Source organism: Lontra canadensis, unplaced genomic scaffold, assembly GCF_010015895.1.
Source record: "Lontra canadensis isolate GAN:19392208 unplaced genomic scaffold, GSC_riverotter_1.0 scaffold1, whole genome shotgun sequence".
Taxonomy (NCBI): domain Eukaryota; kingdom Metazoa; phylum Chordata; class Mammalia; order Carnivora; family Mustelidae; genus Lontra; species Lontra canadensis.
Genome location: NW_022630995.1, coordinates 116,908,616 through 116,929,962, shown reverse-complemented (window position 1 = coordinate 116,929,962; position 21,347 = coordinate 116,908,616). Strand labels below are relative to the sequence as shown.

Here is a 21,347-nt window from a genome sequence, read left to right as displayed (position 1 = left end):
CAGAGTGGGAAGGGGTGAAGGGAGAGGGAGAGAGAGAGAATCTTCAGCATGGTTCCATGCTCAGTGTGGAGCCCAACAGGGGGCTTGATTTCATGACCCTGAGATCATGATCTGAGCCAAAATCAAGAGTTGGATACTTAACCAACTGAGCCACCCAATGCCCCTGGTAACATATTAGTGGCCATTCTATTGTTACTTGAGCAAGCTCCTTGGAAGGTGCCAACTCACTTCCAGCTCCCTACAACAATCTTCAGTACACACCCTGAAGAGCCCTGGTAAATACTATTTTATCTGTTTCATTACATTTTCAGTGACGGCAGAGAGTTTCTTGGAAATTGGTTTCTCTGTATGTCACCCAACTAGGCTTTCCCATAAACCAATTCTGATTTCAAAGAGAAGAGTTAAATCAAATCATGGCAAGCAGTTGGAGGAATAATGAAGTGTTAGATTTAAATTATTTTTGGTTAAAAACAAAAGTAGCTTGGGGTGTTGCTTTAATATTTCTAATCACCACAGAATTCTGTAATACTTCACTAGGTCACTAAGAATTTTGGACCTTTTTGTGTACATGGGGGGTAGGGAGATGAGAGGTAAAGGAGAGAAGTAGTAGTGGTTGTTAAAAGATGAGAAGGGAAAGGATAAACACTCATATTCTCAACACCAATAATTTAGGCAAATCTAGTATTTTAGGAAGTTCTTCATGTACAACCTGGAAATGTACATTAACAGGAAACTTGCTACCCACTCCTTGACTCTCCTTTTCCCATCCATGTGTCTGCTGGGATCTATCAGTGGGTGGGGTGGAAGACACTGTCATTGTTTATAATGCTCATAAGCCTGCATGGATGTGAATGACATATATTTAGAAATCAAAATAAAGCTTTAGGAAGATCTTCAATTTAATGGAAACTAGTCTAGTCATTTGAGAACCACAAGAGCTTTTTAGGGAAAATCTGCCTCTGCAAGTTGGAGGAAGTGTGGGTGTACTGGAGTCCCGGTGACACCTTGTGATGTCAGTCACCCCCAGCCTGAGGTTGATTGGCTATGAAGAGCTGAGGTAGAGTTTAAATTCTTGCACCATCAGAGAAGTGAACAGCAGAACATCAACACAAGAGTGGCTTCATTGGGCATAAATTTCCTCTTTGAGAACTTCAGCCTCATTGTTAAGACTTTTGGGGAAAAATCTTTGTGAACTAAAAAGGGTAAGAAATTTTCTTTTTTATGAAAATTTTTAAAATTACTTCTGCTATGTTCGGAAAATATTAAATGTGTGCAAATGTTGAAGGGCATTATGCCACCCAGAGAAAGATGGAGATAGCTGAGCCTTAGGTTAAAATGATTTCCATTTTTGTGCCTGTTGTTATGCCACAGCAAATAATGATATGAAAATGACATATTAAGTCAACAGAGCCAGATGTTTTTCTCTGTACTACTTTAATTAGATCTCTGCACAGTAGTTCTAAAAGGGAAAGTTTACTGAACAGGAGGCAAGTGGAAAGTAATTTTGAAGGTTAGTTTAATTACCAAAACAAATAAAACTTTTACATTTAGGTTTCGTGGATATAGTGATGTTCATGGCCTACAAAACATTATGAAAGAATTTAAACTAGACTGGCAGGACTTCCAAAATATGGTCTTTCAAATTAAAAACGGTTATGTTATTTATCTAGGTAGTATCCAATAATATTATGAACTGAGTAACTAAAAGAAGATGCTAAGACCACTGAAATAAACCAAGGATGGATAATTACAGTGCTTTTGTATTGGTTATGTAGGTATTGTTGTTAGCATGATGCCTTGTAAAGAGAATTCAATAAAATGTTGAATATAACTGTCTTTTTAAAAAAAATATAACTGTCTTTTAAAAACACTTTCCAGTGTAGAAGACTTAAGAATATATATATTCCAATCCTTATTTTTATTTGCTGCATTTATTTCACTTCATCTGTATCATAAGTGTCTGTCTTCCGTAACAGAAAATGGGAATTGTGGTCGTGTAATGCACTCTCTATGACATCTAGAAAATCCCAAGTGTAATAACAATACTTGAAGCAACCAGTCTTCTTTAGGAGCAGTAACTTCTAGTGAACCATACTCTCCGTGCACCTGAGGGTCAAATAGACTATCCTATTTTGATGTAGTTGGTTAAAATGTGTGAACAAACAATATTCTAAAGGCATCGGTCCACTTAGCTATGCCAAAATGGTAATGTGGACCAATGTGCCTCAGATGCTTAGAGGCCTTCCAAATCTATGTTTAATTTTAGGGCATCTTGGACTTATTTTACTATGGTTTAAGGCATATGATGTGGGATCGATTATAACTGATTTAAGACAATTACAGTTGGAAGGACTGGATATTTTTATTGCATTATTTGTTTGGTGTTCTGAATTCCTGATAGAATTCATATCCTGGTTAAATTCTATTTTATTTTTAAAGAGTAGTAATGAAACAAGTTGTAGCTAATGGAGATTCTGGTTAGTTGGATTTGGATAACTTTACTTTTGTAGGACCAGCTAATTACATACTACCGTATTGTTATTACAGTTATTACTGTATCATTATTACATACTACTGCCTACTCAGCACCTAGAACAGTGCCTGGTTCATAGGATATTCTTTTTTTTTTTTTTTAAGATTTTATTTATTTGACAGACAGAGATCACAAGTAGGCAGAGAGGCAGGCAGAGAGGAGGAAGCAGGCTCCCTGCTGAGCAGAGAACGGATGCGGGGACCCTGCGATCATGACCTGAGCGGAAGGCAGAGGCTTTAACCTGCTGAGCCGTCCAGGTGCCCCTCATAGGATATTCTTAAAAAGTATTTGTTGACTGCTAATGGATGGATATATTGTTCATTGTACTCTTGAAGATTAACAACACTAAGTCAAAAATAAGCACATCAAACATAATAAATTGAACCTATGATTTTTCAATCCTTTACTTCCTGCTTTTGGCTTATTGCTTTCGTTTCAGTTTACACTTTACAGTGAATCTTAACTTGGAGGAACTTTCAGAACAAATTTCCCTTCTTGGAAGCACAGAGAATTTCTGGTTAGACTTGAGAGTATCCAGAGAGAGCCTGAAGTTCCTTGCCCCCGATCTTAAACATTTGGAGTGTTTTCAACTCTGGGGAAAAAATGAGGAAGTTTGAAAATCTTTTATATCTACTGCCCTTCAAGCCGGTGGAACACAAGTTGAGGTTACTGATTTTTTTCGTCACATGCTTTCACTGTAGAATGACAGCATATACAATGTAGAAATGATATTTACCAATCACCAAAAAAGAACTTGGGATTCTGGACTCATCTCTTTCAAGAGGGCTTGTAGCTATTTTGCCAAATGATTACTCAAAATAGGGCCACCACATACCCTGCTTCTGCCCTTTATAGAATGGTAGCTGAAAAGTGTATAAACTTTGGCAGCTCTCATTTGGAATATACTTCACAAAAGCATAATTATTCTTATAAAAATACTAATTGAAAGCCTAAGATAGGGTTTAAGATCTGACTTCCTTTAATGCTTAATGGCAGACTATATATTCTATGAGAGGCACCTTCCGCTCTCAGGACTTCTGGGTGCATTTTATTTTAGTTTGGGAAATTACTGTCGTAGGTCAGGGTGCTAAATGGTATTTGGAGAAGCACAAGGAAGTTACTGCATCTCTCTTGTGTTTCATAACATTCCAACCCTAAGAAACATGAATGCTGGAAGCACACACTTTGTTTGTAAAAAGTCAAACATTCATTAGTGTAGTGTATCACCTAATCTTTTTTTTTTTTTTTAAAGAGAAGCAAAACAAATAAAACAAAACAAAACAAAAAAACGAGAACTCAGTATTTACTGGCCTTATATCAAGTCTGGAATATTGCTAGCTTTCAGAACATCATGAGATTATCACCCTATTAAAATTTCAGTTTGAAAATTAAAATGGTGAACAGCCTAATTTTCATTTGACTTGTGATGCCAAAACCACTTGGCATGCAGTTGAGAGTATCATATTTAGGGGAAACTTTCCTTTGCTTAAAAAATGAACCTAAGAACTTAAAAAAACAAAATGTTTTGATTGTGGGAGCTAAGGGGAAATAGAGAAGAGGAAAAATTTTCCTCTACTCTCGTAGGGTCTTCACTGGACTAAGACTTAAACTGACCTAAGTGAGATTAACATGAGAAAAGCACGTCAGTTTTACTGAAATTTTTACATGTATATGGTAGCCTTCATAAGAGAATGAAGACCTGAAGGAGAGACCAGAGCAGAAAGCTTTTCTACCTTTTATTTTTTTAACTTATTTTTATTTGTAAAAGATTTCTATTGATTTGTCAGAGAGAGAGAGAGAGAGAAGCAGGGAGAACTGCAGGCAGAGGGAGAAGCAGGCTCCCCACTGAGCAAGAGCCGGATGCTGGACTCTATCCAGGACCTTGAGATCATGACCTGAGCTGAAGGCAGACACATAACTGACTGAGCCACCCAGGCATCCCACTTTTCTAACTTTTAGATAAAGAAACAATACTTATGTGATGAACTGACAAGACAAATGTGTTTGGGCTGGAGCAGTAAATTGTAGGGAAGTGACTGGGAAGATAGGAGTAGTTTAACAAGGTTTGTTTGTACAGACTTTTCTCAGCCCTGAGCTCTCTTCTCTGAGGATGAGTACATCTTCCCTCTGGGTACAGGGAAGCCACCTTTCACATGGGAGTTTCCTGCTTTCAGGAAGAAAAAGGAGGATCACAGCATCTTTCTTACATCTGCTGTTTCTCATAAAAATAATTTTTATGTCAAAGAGGCATAATTTGGGGATATAAGATATTCTGGTTTCTTTCAGAAGTAATATCTTTTAAAATCAGGCTTTTTTAGATGCAGTTGAGCATTTTCATGTTTTCTCTATTAATATTAGGCAGAAGATTTGAAAAAGAAACAAAAATATCAAAATACAAGGACTAATATGAACGACGCTGAATCAGAATAAAGAAAATAATATAAATGAAGAATAACTATGTTGAAGTGGGATAACACTCATACATAAAATGAGAATATCTGTTGGGCTATTTGAGCTATATGAAAGTAGAAATGAGGAACATTCTCAGTCTTCTTAGGATTTCTACTATTTTCTTGAATAAATTTAAAAACAGATTAAATGATTTCTGGAGACGTGTTACAGGCGCTGTTGAGCATATTCAGACATTAGTGAGCAATGTATTCTTATTTTCTAGATCAGAGGTTAAAATTATTTGCAGCACCTTAAAAACAAAAGTGAAGTCTGAAATAAACTTGCAGGATTTTTCACAAAATGTCTGGCCGTCCATCTGACAAATTGGTTAGGGCAGCCATAGGGCTTACAAGGGCAGGGCAAATTATTTTCCCTTTAAGTCATTTCAGTAACTTTTTGTATTAGCATGTAGTACACCTATTTTTAGATATAGAACAGGCTGTTTCCCAAATCACCAGTTCTTGAAGTGTGAAATGAAGCCACCATCCAGGAAAATACAGTTCGATTTGATATGTTTCACTCAGCGTGATTCACAAGAATATTCCAAACCTCTCAACTTCCCGAGATCCTTCAGTAACATGATTGACATTTTAAAGAATTTAGCACAATCTATGTTTCAGGTATGATCAATTGTAGCACAGCAGATATTAAGAGCTTTCCGGAGTTGTAATATGAAGGCTGCCAAGTACACTTCTTCAGATCAAGGAAAAAAGTGCAAAACCACCTATTTTGTCTAAATATTATTATGAAGTTATAAATGTGACTGAGAAGCAATTTGTGTGTGTGTGTGTGTGTGTAGACAAATGTAGATGACCCATCAACAGTATCCCTAAATTTTGTGTTATGTGTATATTTGACAGGTTGCTATACCACACTAAGGTGCATAATTATCATAAAAGTGATTGGTCAGAAATCTCTCTATTCCTTTCTTTACTTGCTCCTCCATTTATCAAATTTTATGGGTTAGAGAAGTGTTTATAGACCTCTCCATTGAAATATTTTCAATTTATCTCTTCGAAGTAAGGTTTCTTTTTAACCTGTTTATTGAGATATAATTCAATATATACTTTACACACTTGAAGTATACACTTCAATAATTTTTAGCCATTGCACAGAATTGTGCAACGTTCACTGAAATCAAATTTGGAAAACTTTCCTCACCTCCAAAAATTCACTCCTTAACGGTCTCAAACTCCCATCTCTTCCAGCCCTGGGCAAGCACTGACCTACTTTCTGTCTCTATAGATTTGCCTATTTTGGACAATTTATATAAATGGAATCATACAGTATGTGGTCTTTTGTGTCTGGCTTCTTTCCCTCAGTATAATGTTTTCGAGGTTCCTCTACTCTGTAGCATGTATCAGTACTTCATTCCTTTTTATGACTGAATAATATTCCATTGTGTGAATATAGTACCTTTTATTTTTTCATCAGCTGACAGACATTTGGACAAGTTGTGTTTTTTAATAGGAAGAAACTGTTAAAAAATTAAAACTTCTATATTTCTTTAGCATAGAGAAAACATCTTCTGTCCTTCGTCACAGGTAGAGGTGTCACACCCAGCTATGAAGACCAGTATTCTGCTTATGTTACTTTGGGGATTGTCCTGTGCTCTTCCAGTCCCGGTAAGTATCAGGGTAGGGATATATGAAATAAACCTTTTATACCTAAAATTCCACAATGTTCATTGGCTATAAGCAAGGTGGCTGTATATCTTCCAGTCAGATGAAAATAGTAGTTTCTTAGGAAGCTGTTTTCTTTAAAATCTTATCTGAGTTAGTCCTTATTCTGTTGAGTCATATAGCTATGATTCTCATTTTTCTTCATCATCAGTGGTTCTCAAAGTGCTGTCCCCCAACCAATAGCATCAGCATCAACTAGGATTTTGTTAGAAATGAAAATTCTTGGATCCTACCTCAGACCTACTGAGCCAGACTCTCTAGGGATGGGGCAATCTGTGGTTTAAAAGGCCTCCAGCTGATTTCTGATTCATACAAAATTTGACTATTACCCCCTACATATGCAAAGTGTTAGTAGCTACTGCCTTGGAAAAGTTTCTGCGGGCTAACCATGTGCACTAAATTTTCTAGGTGGCCAGGTATCAAAATACTGAATCTGAGAGCTCTGAAGAATGGAAGGTGAGTAGAAATAAGGTTTTTAAAAATATTATTAATTTAATATATTATTAAATATATTGGCTCCACCACAGATGTTGAAACTGTTAATGATTTAAGGAACACCTTAATAACCTAAGGTATAGGTAGTAAGAGCTATAATTTCTAGTTCATGTGAAAAAATTTAGTTCATATAATGTTTCAACTTCAGCTTAGTAGTATAATTCAGTGAGGAGGTACTTTTTTCCTTTAGCTTTATTTTCATAACGGATGTCCACAGTACTGGAAGGGAATGGATGACAGTGAACCAAACTGCTCTTAAAGGATTAGGACTAGAAATCTGTTTTACCAGGAGATGTCTGGCAGGCAGGAGGTCAAGTCTTAGAAAGGGAGAAAAGACAGACGATGAGAGAATACTAGAGTCTCTGGAGTAATAGCTAATGTTGATTGAGTGTTAACTCTGAATAACCTAACAGTTACTAATTCTCAAGAACTCAAGAACCATTGCTAGGCTCTTCTATGTGCTTTACAAGAGAACACTGAGACACAGAGAGTAACCTAGTTTGTCTCGGTTACATGGTTAAGTGTTAAAGCCAGACTTTAAACCTAGGTCACTCTGGCTCCAGAATCCACATTCTCTATTAGGGTATTATATACCTTTCAGGAAGGGGCCAAGTCTAGGAGAGCAATAGGTTCTCAAGACTGAAACTACAAGTAAGGCTTGAAATCTTACGCTAAGTCAGAGTATTCTGTTCATGACCTTGTCACCTGCTGGCTTTTGCATATAATGCAGCTTGGGCACAACATTATTAGTGGTTGCCACATAATGTCAGAGGCTTGGGATGGGGGTTCTGCCCCTGCCTGAGAATGGAATCGGCATTGCAGGATTTCTCATATGAACTTTCATCAGAGATGTCCTTTGGCTGGTTAATTGAAAAGCAGCCACTGTAGATCCTCTCTCTCATTCAACCAAAGACTCTAAGAGTACCACAAACGTGTTAGGTTCTCAAGTTTAGCTTTGGCATTAGAAAAATACCAATGTCTTGCTCCCTTCTATCCTTTAATTCTAAATGCTAACCGACAGTTACTTCTGAGAATCTAGCATTGTGCCTGCCTGTGGGGTCACAGGGCAAAGACTCCAAGTGATTATAGCTCCTTCCTCTGGGGAGATATCCCTGCTTAGCACGCTGAGAGGATTGTTGAAGACATGCTGATAGCAGCTCCTCCCTGCTTTTCTCTGCACCTCAGGTCTTCACACCCGTGGCTCAGCAGCTTTGAACCACAAGGGATTTGGGGATCTTGCTGTGCTTAAGGGGAAGGGGGAGTGGAGATGCAGAGAAAGCAGAAGAGGTGGCTCAGGCAATCTTAAGAGTTCTTACATGATCAAAAAAAGTGAAATACATCAGAACTATGCCTAATTAAGTTTCAGACTTAGTTTTTGTGTATGCGTGATCTTACGTAATTCAAGAAAGGTTTAATGGCTTTCTCAATTCAGTTTTATCCATCACTGAACTTTATAAAGTGATAGTCTCAAAATGGATTATTTCTTCAGTTTATATCATATTGAACAGTTCTCAAGATGCTTCCAATTTCTTCCTCATAACAACTCTGTGGAGTGTGCACAGTGGTTGCTAATATTCTTAATTTATGAATAAGAAGTTGACATTGAAAAGGTGAATTAAATTGCCCAGATTCACACAGGGTGACCAAACATCACAGTTTACCCAAGACTTAGGGGCTTCCTGGAACATGTGAATTTCAGCACTAAAACCAAGACAGTTGGTTTTCAGGGCTATAAACAAAAGCCAAGAAGCTAATTGAAACTTAAATCTGGGTTCTAAGTTCCAATGCTGTTTGTTTTTTTTCTTTTCCCTATGTTACATTTTATCTAGGTTGTACAAACAACCACCTCCAAAGAAAGTATATTTTTCTCTAAGTGAAGTATCAGAAACACAAAAATCTTCTAGGTCTTTTAGCACACAAGAACTTTCTAGGCCATCAGGCCATCTCACATTCTCTTTTTAGCCATTTCACCATAAAATGTCATTATTACTCATGTAAATGTAAACTATATATCAAGAAATGAAAAAAATCAACTAAAATTATTTTATTTATTTATTTTTAAAGATTTTATTTATTTATTTGACAGACAAGAGATCACAAGTAGGCAGAGAGGCAGGCAGAGAGAGAGGAAAAAGCAGGCTCCCCGGGAGCAGAGAGCCCGATTCGAGGTTCGATCCCAGGACCCTGAGGCCATGACCTGAGCTGAAGGCAGTGGCTTAACCCACTGAGCCACCCAAGCGCTCCTCAACTAAAATTATTTTAAATATCTGCAAGACATGATCCATCTGTAAAGGAGTAACTTGTTTTCCTTCCTGTTTTTACAGGGACAGTTGGCTCAGACACCAACACCACCTTTGGTAACTATCTCATTCATTTTTTTTCCCCATAAACATCTCATACAGTAAATTTACTTTAATACTCTTCTTATCACCTTAAGCCATTTGGACAGCAGTAAATCCAAACTGCAAGCAATTTATATGTATCATATATTTTTTTGCCTTGGAAATTACTAAAAGGAAAATAAACAACTTTTTCTTTTCCTTTCAGGAGAGCAGTGAGTCATCAGAAGAAAGTAAAGTTAGCTCAGAGGAACAGGTAATTAAACAGACCTTTCCTAACTTTTCAGGCTGCTTAGGAATTGAAGGAAATGATGTTAGATTAAATTACCTGCAACCATTCTAAATGTAATATTTTCTAACCATTAGTTATGCTAGCTAAATCATCCCATAAAGAAGAGAAAAATGAGTGGGAGAATTCAGATGTGGACATGATGTTCATTCTGTATTTATCACTGGGGCCAGACTGTAGACACTGTGGCCCCAGATATCCTCTAATTAAAAAGAACACACACACACACACACACACACACACACACGCACACACACAAATGGTCCTAAACTATGTTAGACAAGTAATAGCTCATTTATCACTTTAAAATGTTGCTTTTACAATTGGAGCAGTTCAGATCAGGCAGAGAAAGCTTTCTGGCTAACATCAAGTACCTGCTGGGCCTAGACATCTCCTCCGTGTCAAGGATCTTATTGGAGGAGAGAACAGGAAGGCCCTGAAGAAACTTTACTGAAACAGCTTCTTTGGTAATGATTTGTCTTTAAAACTGTCTCAGTGGTGACCCTGGTAATGAGACAAGCTGACTTAGCTTGTAATTATAACCCTTTAAGAAAAAACTGGCTTTTTTTCCTCTTACGTGTGCACTTTTTTTTTCTTTCTTCATTTTCTTAAGACTAAATGTCATTACTTTCTTGGTTGTCCTACCATTTGACCAAACTCAAACCTGTGGGGTTCCAGAGATTCCAGAAACCAGGTTTCTCCCTGAGGCTTTGATCCATGTTGTATTTTATACTCAACCAGTTGGAAGATGAATTATTAGTTTTTTACCACTATTACTAAAGATAGTCTGAGGAACATTCTAGAAATTTATAAGCACATAATTGGGGATGTTTTCTGGAGATGTTATGATTTATTGCCTCAATATTCTCTGAACTCTCAAGAGTAATAGTATTTGTTTGAGAAGGGCGCAGTATGTGCCTATTGAGGTATGGGGAGCTAAAAGGATGCTTAATCCAGCATACCAGTGTGAACCCTAACAATGGGAAGAGATGTCATCATTCTGTACTCCCAACTGCAAAATCAGACATTGATCAGTAAGGACAAGTGGAAAAATAAAAACAAAGTCAGCAAGAATGCTCTGCTAGGGGATATGGTAAAGAGAGCAGATTTTTCCAAAGCATAAGGAATGAAGACCCACTATCCTTCTTTATCTGTATAGAGCTTCCAATTGTTTGACTTATGGGGATAATTTCTCTGAGCTCACACTTAGAACTAAGACTCCCTGGTGGTCCCACTAGTTGTACTCTTCTAGCTACGCCTTCTACAGGCCACCCTCTGCCTGTCTGAATGAAGTATAAATATAGTATGGGTGAGATGTATATCTTACCATAACATTTTACTTTCATTTTAGCTAAAAGTTTCATTCTACTGCCCTAGTACATTCCCCCCGCTGCCCCCCACCCAGAGTTGGTTAGAAAAAAATTTGGGTCATTTTAAAATCACCCAATAATTTTGAAAAGTGTTTTAAGCCAAAAAATTTGATGAGTGTTTCAAACATCTCTTTAATGTATCAAAAACGAAAAATTCTCTGAGAATTTCTTCTAGGAATCGGGCTTACAATAGGATTTAAGTTTCATGAATGTGATTTCTATAGAGCTTTTTAAGAAAGTTTCTGTAGCACTGAGCGAATTGTGCCTATATAAAATGGAATGACTTGAGTTTCAACTCCTCTTCTTTCCTCTTTAACCTTTAGTAGACATGTTATTGAGTAGTAAAACTGACCATGGTTTAGAAGGAGGGACAAAAGAAGAAAGTAGGAAGAGCCTAGGTAACACCCTCTATATCAGCTCCTGGAGTACTGACCATGTTTGTTAACCCCAAACTCCAGGAAAATGAAGACCCCAGTGACAGCGCTGAATCAGAGGAGGGCTTTGATGGTCATCAATATACACACAGACCAGCTGGTGGCCTTTCTAGGAATGGAGGAAAAGAAGGAGCTGATGATGATGAAGATGATAGCGGTGATGACACTTTTGGTGATGATGACAATGGCCCCGGACCTGAAGAGAGACAAGGAGGAAACGCCAGACTCAAAAGTAATGAGGACTCAGCCGACACCACACAATCTAGGGAAGACAGTGCCCTGCAAGGGGAAGACAGTGGCCAAGATACCACCAGCGAGAGCGGAGACCTTGACAATGAGGATGAGGTGAACAGCAGGTCCGAGAGAGGTGACTCTGCGCGAGATAGTGAGAGTGAGGAGCACTGGGTGGGAGGTGACAGTGAAGGGGATAGTAGCCATGGGGATGGCTCCGAGTTTGGTGATGAAGAAATGCAGAATGATGATCCAGACGTTATCAGGAGTGACAGAAGTAACTCCAGAATGAACAGTGCTGGTGTCAAATCAGAAGAATCAAAAGGAAACGGTGATGAGCAAGCAAGCACTCAGGATTCAGGTGATAGCCAATCAGTAGAATATTCCAGGAGGAACATTTTCAGAAAGTCCCGCATTTCTGAGGAAGACGATATAGGTGAGTTTGATGATAGCAACACAATGGAAGAAATCCAGAGTGACTCAACAGAAAACACCAACTCTAAAGAAGCTGGTCTCAGTCAATCCAGGGAAAACAGCGAGAGTGAATCTCTGGAAGAGAGTGAGGAAAATCAGTCCCAAGAAGACAGTCAAGATGTACAAGACCCCAGTAGTGAGTCTAGTCAAGAGGATGATCTGCCATCTCAGGAAGACAGTAGTGAATCTCAGGAAGAGGTAGTGAGTGAGTCCAGGGGTGACAACCCAGAAAATACCACCGGTCACTCAGAAGATCAGGAAGATAGTGATTCCAGTGAAGAGAACAGCTTGAATAAACCCTCCAGTTCAGAAAGTGAATCCCCAGAGGAGCAAGCTGACAGTGAATCCAATGAGAGCCTCAAAGACTCAGAGGAAAGCCCAGAGTCCACTGAGGAGGAGAATAGTTCTAGCCAGGAGAGCCAGTCCCCCAGTGCCTCAGCAGAGAGCCAGAGTGAAGAAAGCCAGTCTGAGCAAGACAGTCAGTCTGAGGAAGATGATGCCAGTGATTCTCAGGACAGCAGCAAATCAAAAGAAGACAGCACCTCTACTGAGAGCAAATCAAGCAGTGAGGAAGATGGCCAGTCAAAAAACACTGAGATAGAAAGCAGAAAATTAACAGTTGATACTTATCACAACAAACCCATTGGGGATCAAGATGACAATGACTGCCAAGACGGCTACTAGCGTCAACTCTCCAAGAAGTGGCTCTCACCTATAGGAGTCTTGGGAGTTGGAGAATAGGGAAATCATTATAACTATAATTTATTGATTTTTTTAATCAGAAGGACAACCAGAGGCCATTTCTTTCTGAAAGGAAATGTTGTAGGGTGTCACCTAAATGTTCTAGGGTGTCACCAACTTATAGGGTTTAAATACTCTCAGGTGACACCAGAACACACTCAATGAGACTGGAAGAAAGGAAAGATGTACATTATAGCTTCACAACTGAAATAGTTACTAACTCATTAACATAACAGTTACTGAGGTTCTATTATGTACCAGGCACTGTGCTAGGTGCTGGGATATAAAGAAGCTTAAGGCTTGTTTCTTGCTCCTGAGGAGCTTATAGAGGGATAAATAAACTTAAGAAAGCTAAACAGGGATACATATGGGGGAAACAAGAATTATTACAATGCAGTGTGGTAAGTGCTGTAAGAGGTATGAACAAAATATATGGAAGCACAGAAGATGGGACCAACTTTGCCTTGGAAAATCAGGGTAGTCTTCACAGCAGAAAAGACTAGTGCTGGAGCTCTGCCTAAGATTTCTTTATTGAAGACAAGGGAATTCTATTCATTCTTGGGATAAACAATAGTGAATCCTATATGATTAAATATTTAGTTTTTGAAAGCACTTTCAAATTACGGCACAGTGAGGTATTCTGGATAAAGGAAACATCGTTTTCAACTAATTTACCCTTTTTGATGCTTTTTGTGGAATTCCCATGAACACTGCCTCACCCACCACTGGTGATACGATATGGAAGACTGGGTGGGGGAGAGTAGTAGAAAGAAATCCCTCTTTAAATAGATAACTTTTAGCTTTATTTTTTTCTAAAATCAGTCTATGTGCAATGCTAGAAAAATTACTGAGTCCTTTACATATATTGCACATAATGAAATTGTGTATATAGAATTCAATTGATTTTTGCCAAATATCCTTTGAAATGTTACCTCAACATAAAATATATTTTATAATAAAGATAATGATATCTAGAAGTAGTATGTGCTTATTTTTATAGTAATATTATTAGGGAATATCTGTATTAAATAACTCTTCCTTTAAAGCATTAAAGAATAGTTTCCTTTCTTCCATTAAAATAAAAGATTTTCTTGAATTATTTCATGAAAATTTTATAATTTAGGTAGCATTTTGAAAAAATTACTTTATACATCATGATATTTTATCAAATATACCTGTTATATATAAGGAAAAAAGAAAATGAAGCAAGCTCTCAACATTGCTTAAGGCAATCTCAAAAGTTCATGGTGGTTGAGTTTAACATTAGTTCCTTCTGGTCTCTTAGACTGTCATTTGTATAAACTCTGGAATCTACGGGGAAACATATTCTTCACATTTTTAAATTCTTTGTAAGAAACTATTGTACCTTGGCACTTTTACTTTGTGTTTTTAGCCACAATTCCATTAGAGTACATCAGAATTCCCCTAAATTTATTAAGAGAATCAGGAAGACTTTCATTTATTCATTCATTCATTTCATTTTTTTTGAGAGAGTGTGTGTGTGTGTATGTGTGTATGTGTGAGATGGGGAAGGAGTAGAGGGAGAGAGAGAGAATCCCAAGCATGCCCCATGCCCGTGCAGACCCCATTGTAGGGCTCTGTATCACAAACCTGAGATCATGACCTGAACTGAAATCAAGAGTCAGACACTTAACCAACTGAGCCACCCAGGTGCCCCAATAAAGACTTTCTAACCTTCAGTCTGATCCTTCCCATCCTTCCCATAGTTCCAGTCCATCAATATGTTAGAGCTGTTGTCACTTGGAGAATAAATGTATATTCTCTAATCCTACTCCTTGAGATTTTAATTTAGTAGGTCTAAAGTGAAACCCGGAATTCTCTACTTTTAGAAGGATCCCAGGAGATTCTGATGTAGCCCATCCATACACTTACATTTGCATTCTTTGTCTCAATTGATTAATTACTGACTTTATTAACCTGTAAGTTCCTGCCAACCCACAGCTTCTTATAAGGAGAACTGTCCCATGTTTGGACCTCCTGGTTGCCTGAGGCATAGTCGATCAGGTTCTAACCATTCAACTGCCCGGTCTCACCACAGGGGATTGTTCTGATGAGAACCTGAACCCAGGGGACTTGCCTATAGACTGGTCAGCAGCCTCAGATGAGACATGTTGCAAAGGCTCTGCCTGAACATAAATGACAGGGGCTTGAGGTCTAATATGAATTTCCCTCTGTGGATATTTGAATATTTATGAAGACAGATGTCAACAAGTAATCAAAACGAAAACAGAGAGCCAGAAATAGCCATTAGAGAGAGTCCGTTAATAGTGAAGCACAAAACTGAAAACTACTGAGCTCTCAATGTGAAGAAGCAAAATCAGAATTCTCTTGCTCTCATGCTTGGATCTTGACTCTCCTATTGTCCTCTAGGCCTTCTTAGATCCCTTTAATGCTCCTTCCTTTTAAGTGCCACTTGTACCCTTACAATACATTCACTTTTCTTGAGACAAACTGAGTCAGTCTTTGTGACTTGAGGACAAAATGCCTAATCAACTCAGACTCACAACCTTAGGTGTTAAGTTTAGCAGTGCTCCCAGGTCATATAATCCTTTTACCAAGTTAACTAACAGGACTTTTTGTAGGAAGAATAATGATAAGAATTGTATCTATGTTGGTGTTAGAAATCATTTAGGCAGATGTGAGAGAGTTTTAAGTTCTCATCACTCATTTTACGTACTAGGTATGGACATTGGTCTATTTTATAATCAAAAGTATAAAAATATTATCCAAAGGAAAGCTGACTGGACAGGAGCGCTAGCTTTGAAGGTGTATAAATTTTCTCATGGAGTTCCTCACTGAAGCCTATAATGGATGAGTCTACTTGAGTAGCCAAATCACAATCAGAAATCAATTTTTAGTTTATAATGGGGAGAATAAGAATTAAAGGCTATGAGATGAGCACAAATGAGAACACAAATGAGAGCTATGTGGCATGCATGCTAAATGGCACTGGGCTAAAATAAGATGATCTATTTATGGTGTTCCATGAAAAACGTTACAGTTGGGACTCAAATTCTAGAAAGCTGACTCTTTCCTGAAAAGTACTCCAAAGAGCCATCATCAAGTCTTGCCACAGTGACCCTGATTTTCTAAGATTACTAGGGTTAACTCACTCTTCTTTAAATGGCCCATTTTTTCTTTACATAAATTATTAGTACAATCGAGTTGGTTTCTGTGGAGTCCTGTTGGCCTGGAGCCATTCTGTATTCTCCAGATGATTTTGTGTATTTATGTAGATCTAAAAATTTAGTTCCTAAACTACAATCTTAATTTACTGCTCCTAGTTCCTGATGTGATGTGGGCACTCTCTGTGACTCCAAAATAAATACAAATTGATGGTTTCTAATCTTTCCCATTTACTCACTGACTCATTCAAACATTTATGGAACACATCTTATGATCTATAGAATGATGAATGAGACCTGATTTCTGTCTTTAAAAAGCTCATAATCTATGGCAGAGACAAAAGTATATGCATGGTGATAGACGGTTAGAGCACTTATAGGGTTCTCATTAAATTTCCATGGGTGTATATGGAAGGGAGTGCTTAACCTGTTTGGAGAGCTGAAGAGGTAATAGGACATCTAATGTAAACCTTGGGAAGTGAATAAAAAACAGGCAAGAAGCAACTCTGAGCGTAGGGAACAGAGAAGTAAATGTACAAAATTATTTATGGCATGTTAATGTATGATAAAAAAAAATCTGGTGTTACCAAAGCACTGGGAAGACAGGAAGAGAAAGAGGAAGTGATACATGAAGGTTTCTGAATGCCAGATTAAGAACAGCCTTCACTGTTAATGAGTACCTTTCTGGAGCCAGGTTTTCATATATGATATACATATCATAAACACCTTTTGTCATAGGTATTATAAATTCTCTACCCCCTTTAAAAACATATAACAAATAAAGATTAGCAAATGAAACACAGAAAAGCCAAGTTAAGCACCCTACTCATAATCCAAGAATTAGCACAGTCTGATTCCATTTCTGTTCAATGATAGGTCACTGAAAATTTGGTAACTTTCAAATGTGCACTACAATACTACTGACTAGTCACCTTGCTATTTATTACATCACAGGATTTATTTGTTTTAAAACTAAAAGTCTGTACCTCTTGACCCCCTTCACCTATTTTGCCCACTCCACAAATCCACCCCACTCTGGTAACCACCATTCTATTCTCTGTATCTATGCATTTTGTTTGGAGTCCACATATAGGTAGAATCATATAGTATTTGTCTTGCCCTTCCTGACTTATTTCATTTAACTTAATCCTCTAGGTCCATCTATGTTGTTGCAAATGGCAAGATTTCATTCTTTTCTTTATGTCTAAACAGTATTCTATTATATATATACACACACCTTATCTTCTTAATCCATGAATCCATTGATGGAGACTTGTTTCAAAACCGTGGCTAATATCAATAATGCTGTGATGAGCATAGGGATGCATATATCTTTTTGTGTTAGTGTTTTAATTTTCTTCAAATAAATAACCAGAAGTGGAATTTCTGGATGATATGGCAGTTATATTTTTAAATTTTTTGAAGAAACTCTATACTGTTTTCCATAGTGGCTATACTAATTCACACTTCCACAGTGTATGATGGTTGCCTTTTCCTATATCCTTGTTGACACTTGTAATATCTTATTTTATTGATAACAGCCATTCTAAATGATATGAGATGATATCTCACTGTGGTTTTGATTTGCGTCTTCATGTGACTGCTGGCCATATGTATGTCTTCCTTGGCAAGAGTATCTGTTCAGATCCTCTGCCCATTAATCAAATTATTTGTTTGCTATTGAGTTGAAGGGTTCTTTATGTATTTTAGATATTAACCCTTACTAAATATATCACTTGGAAATATTTTCTCCCATTAAGTTGCCTTTTCATTTTTTTGTTGGTTTCCCTTGCTGTGCAGGAACTTTTTTAGTTTGATGTAGTCCCACCTATTTATTTTTGCTTTTGTTGGCTTTGCTTTTGGAGCCAGATTAAAAAGCTCATTGTCTAGAACCATGTGAAGGAGCTTACTCGGATGTTTTCTTTTAGGAGTTTTATGGTATTAGGTTCTACCTTCAAGTCTTTAATTCATTTTGAGTTAATTTTGTGTACGGTATAACATAGTAGCCTACTTTCATTCTTTTGCATGTGGCTTTCTAGTTTCCCAACACGATTTTTGAACAGACTCTCCTTTCCCCACTGTATATTTTAGATTTTCTGTCATAAATTCACTGATAATCTATGCCTGGGCTTATTTCCAGGCTCTCTATTCTGTTTCACTGATCTATGTGTCTATTTTTTATGCCAATACCATACTGTTTTGATTGCTACAGCTTTGTAATGTAGTTTGAAATCAGGATGCATGATGCACAGGATGCATTTCTCAAGGCTGCTTTGGTTATTCAGGATCTTTCATGGTTCCATACAAATTTTAGGATTCTTTTGCTCTATTTCTCTGAAAAATGCCACTGATACTTGAATAGAGATTGTCTGAATCTATAGATTGCTTGGGGTACTATGGACATCTTAACATTAATTCTTCAATCCATGAATACAGACTGTCTTTCCATTTATTTATATTTTAAAATTTCTTTTATCAGTGTCTTATAGTTTTCAGAGTACAGGTCTTTCACCTCTCTGATTAAATTTATTCCTAGGTATTTTATTCTTTTTGATGCAATTGTAAATGAAATTGTTTTCTTAATTTCTCTGATAGTTTGCTGTTAGCATATAAAAACACAACAGATTTTTGTACAGTGATTTTGTGACTTGAAATTTGACTAAATTCATTTATTCTAACAGTTTTTTTTTTTTTTTGGTGGAGTCTTTAGGGTTTTCTGTACATAAAATTATGTCATCTACAAATAGTAACAGTTTAATTTCTTCCTAATTTGTGTGATTTTTATTTATTTTTCATGCCAATTTCTCTGGCTAGGACTTCCAATTCTATGTTTAATAAAAGTGGTATGAGTGGACATCCTTGTCTAGTTCCTGATCTTAGAGGAAAAGCTTTTGGCTTTTCACCACTGAGTATGATGTTAGCTGTGGGCTTGTCATATATGGCCTTTATTATGCTGCAGTGCATTCCCTCTATACCTGCTTTGTTGAGGGTTTTTATCATAAATGGATGTTGAAGTCTGACAAATGCTTTTTCTGTATCCATTGGAATGACCATATGATTTTTATCTTTCATTTGGTTAATGTGGTGTATCATGTTGATTTGCAGATGTTGAACCATGCTCACATCTTTGGAATAAATCCCACTTTATTATAGTGTATGATCCTTTTAGTGTACTGTTGAATTTGGTTTGCTAATACTTTGTTGAGGATTTTTGCATCTATGTTCATCATAGATGAAGGGACATTGGCATGTAATTTTCTTTTTTTGTGGTGCCCTTGTCTGGTTTTGTTATTAGGACAATGCTGGCTTCATGAAATGAGTTTGAAGTATTCTCTTCTCTTCAATTACTTGAAGTTTGAGAAGGATAGGTATTACAGCTTCTTTGAGTGGTTAGTAGAATTTACCAGTGAAGCCATCTGGTCCTGGACTTTTGTTTAATGGGAGGTTTTTGATTAGTGATTAAATTTCCTTACTAGTAATCAATATATTCAGATTTTCGGCTTCTTCATGATTCAGTCTTAGAAGATTGATGTTTCTATAGATTTATGCATTTCTTCTAGGTTGTCCAGTTTGTTGGTGTCTAATTATTCATAGTAGTCTCTTGTGATCCTGTGTATTTCTGTGGTATGTTATAACTTCTCTTTGATTTCTGATTTTGAGTTCTTGGTTTTCTTTTTTTTTTTTCTTGATGAGTCTAGGAGAAGGTTCATCAATTTTTCAAATAACGAGCTCTAGTTTCATTGATCTTTTCTACGGTCTTTTTAGTCCATATTTCCGCTCTGATCTTTATTATTTCCTTCCTTCCACTAACTGGGCAACCAGAGCCAGATGACTAAAGATTGTCCTCTGTGTGGAATGTGTGTGTCTTCCAGCTTTAGTGGGGAAGTGGAAGAGCAAAGGCTAGGGTGCTCTCCCTCTACTTTAGCAGAGTAGCAAGAGAATGCAGTGACTGTGCATGTCCACAAGTGCCAATAAGGTAGAAGAACAGTGCAAAAACCAGCAACTCTGTCCCTGGAAAAGTCCCAACAGGCCCCTGCCTGTCCATAGCCACTTTAAGATTAGCAAATGAATCGCCTTCATATATAGTCTAGGTGCTTTTCAAACAGAACTTCAAAGCTCCTTCGTCTAGGTAATTTTCAAATTGCTGCTTTTGCACTGGACCCCAGGGCAAATGAATCTTCTTCAAGAACAGTATCTCAGTGCCCTAGAGTGCTCTGGGTCTCTTGGACATAAGCTTCATTGCTTTTCAAACCCATGTGTCTTTCTGGTGCAGGTCTCAAGGACTGGGGTGACTGATGTGAAGCATGAACCCCACATTCCTGAGCAAGAAGCTCTGGGTTTGTGCAATCCCTCCTAATAGTGATCAGAGATGGGATTTTTGGTGAGAATGCATCTTTGTCTCTCCTACCTAACTCAATATGAGCATCTTTGTCTTTCCTACCTATCTCAATATGATTCTTTTATTGTTTGTTGTGAAGGAGCTTTCAGCTACTTTCAGGTCTTTTTCGGAGGGAACTGTTCCATATATAGCTGTAAATTTTGTGTGTCTGTGAGAAGTGTTTCAGGATCTTCCTATGCCACCATCTTGGGCTGCCTTCCCTCAAAGGAATACAAATTCTAAATTTCTCAAACGTTAATAGGATACATAATGAAATAAACTCAAAATAAAATTTTAAATCATAAGGTTCCTTTGTATTCCAAGTATATTTAGATTCTGTGTTATATGTAGATATTACAGAGATTGAGAAATATACCAGTGTCCATTCTCCTCTTCTTTCTGTTAGTAACAGAAATCCTTGGCTTTCATTTGGTTACGTAGCCACTCAGAAGAAACCATTGCTTTCTCAGCCTCCTTGCAGCTAGGCATGTGCTTGTGGCTAAGTTCTGGCCAGTGGAAAATAAACAGAAGTGGTATGTTCTGCCTCTTTCCTTTCCTCTCTTCCCACTGGCTGGAAACTGGCAACTACTGAAATAGTCTCCTTGTAACAAAAGGTGCCCTCATCTTGGTTGTTTCATGAGTTAGAAATAAAGTTTAATCTTATTCAATCCACCGTATTTGGAGGTCTCCCCCTTATAGCAGCTTAATCCATATTCTAATACATGTATATATGTGTATATTCACACAATGTAAAATAGTTTTAATTGCATAATATTTTAGATTT

At 37.4% G+C, this 21,347-nt stretch overlaps 1 protein-coding gene across 1 annotated transcript; it reads left to right on the top strand.

Moving 5' to 3' along the window:
• The first annotated feature begins 1,112 nt into the window (after window positions 1-1,112).
• Window positions 1,113-13,657, top strand: DMP1 (dentin matrix acidic phosphoprotein 1). Its single transcript, XM_032873928.1, has 6 exons — window positions 1,113-1,202; window positions 6,529-6,609; window positions 7,075-7,122; window positions 9,486-9,518; window positions 9,709-9,756; window positions 11,618-13,657. The coding sequence occupies exons 2-6, from the start codon at window positions 6,550-6,552 to the stop codon at window positions 12,980-12,982; spliced, it is 1,554 nt and encodes a 517-aa protein (XP_032729819.1). The 5' UTR covers window positions 1,113-1,202; window positions 6,529-6,549; the 3' UTR covers window positions 12,983-13,657.
• Window positions 13,658-21,347: the final 7,690 nt, after the last annotated feature.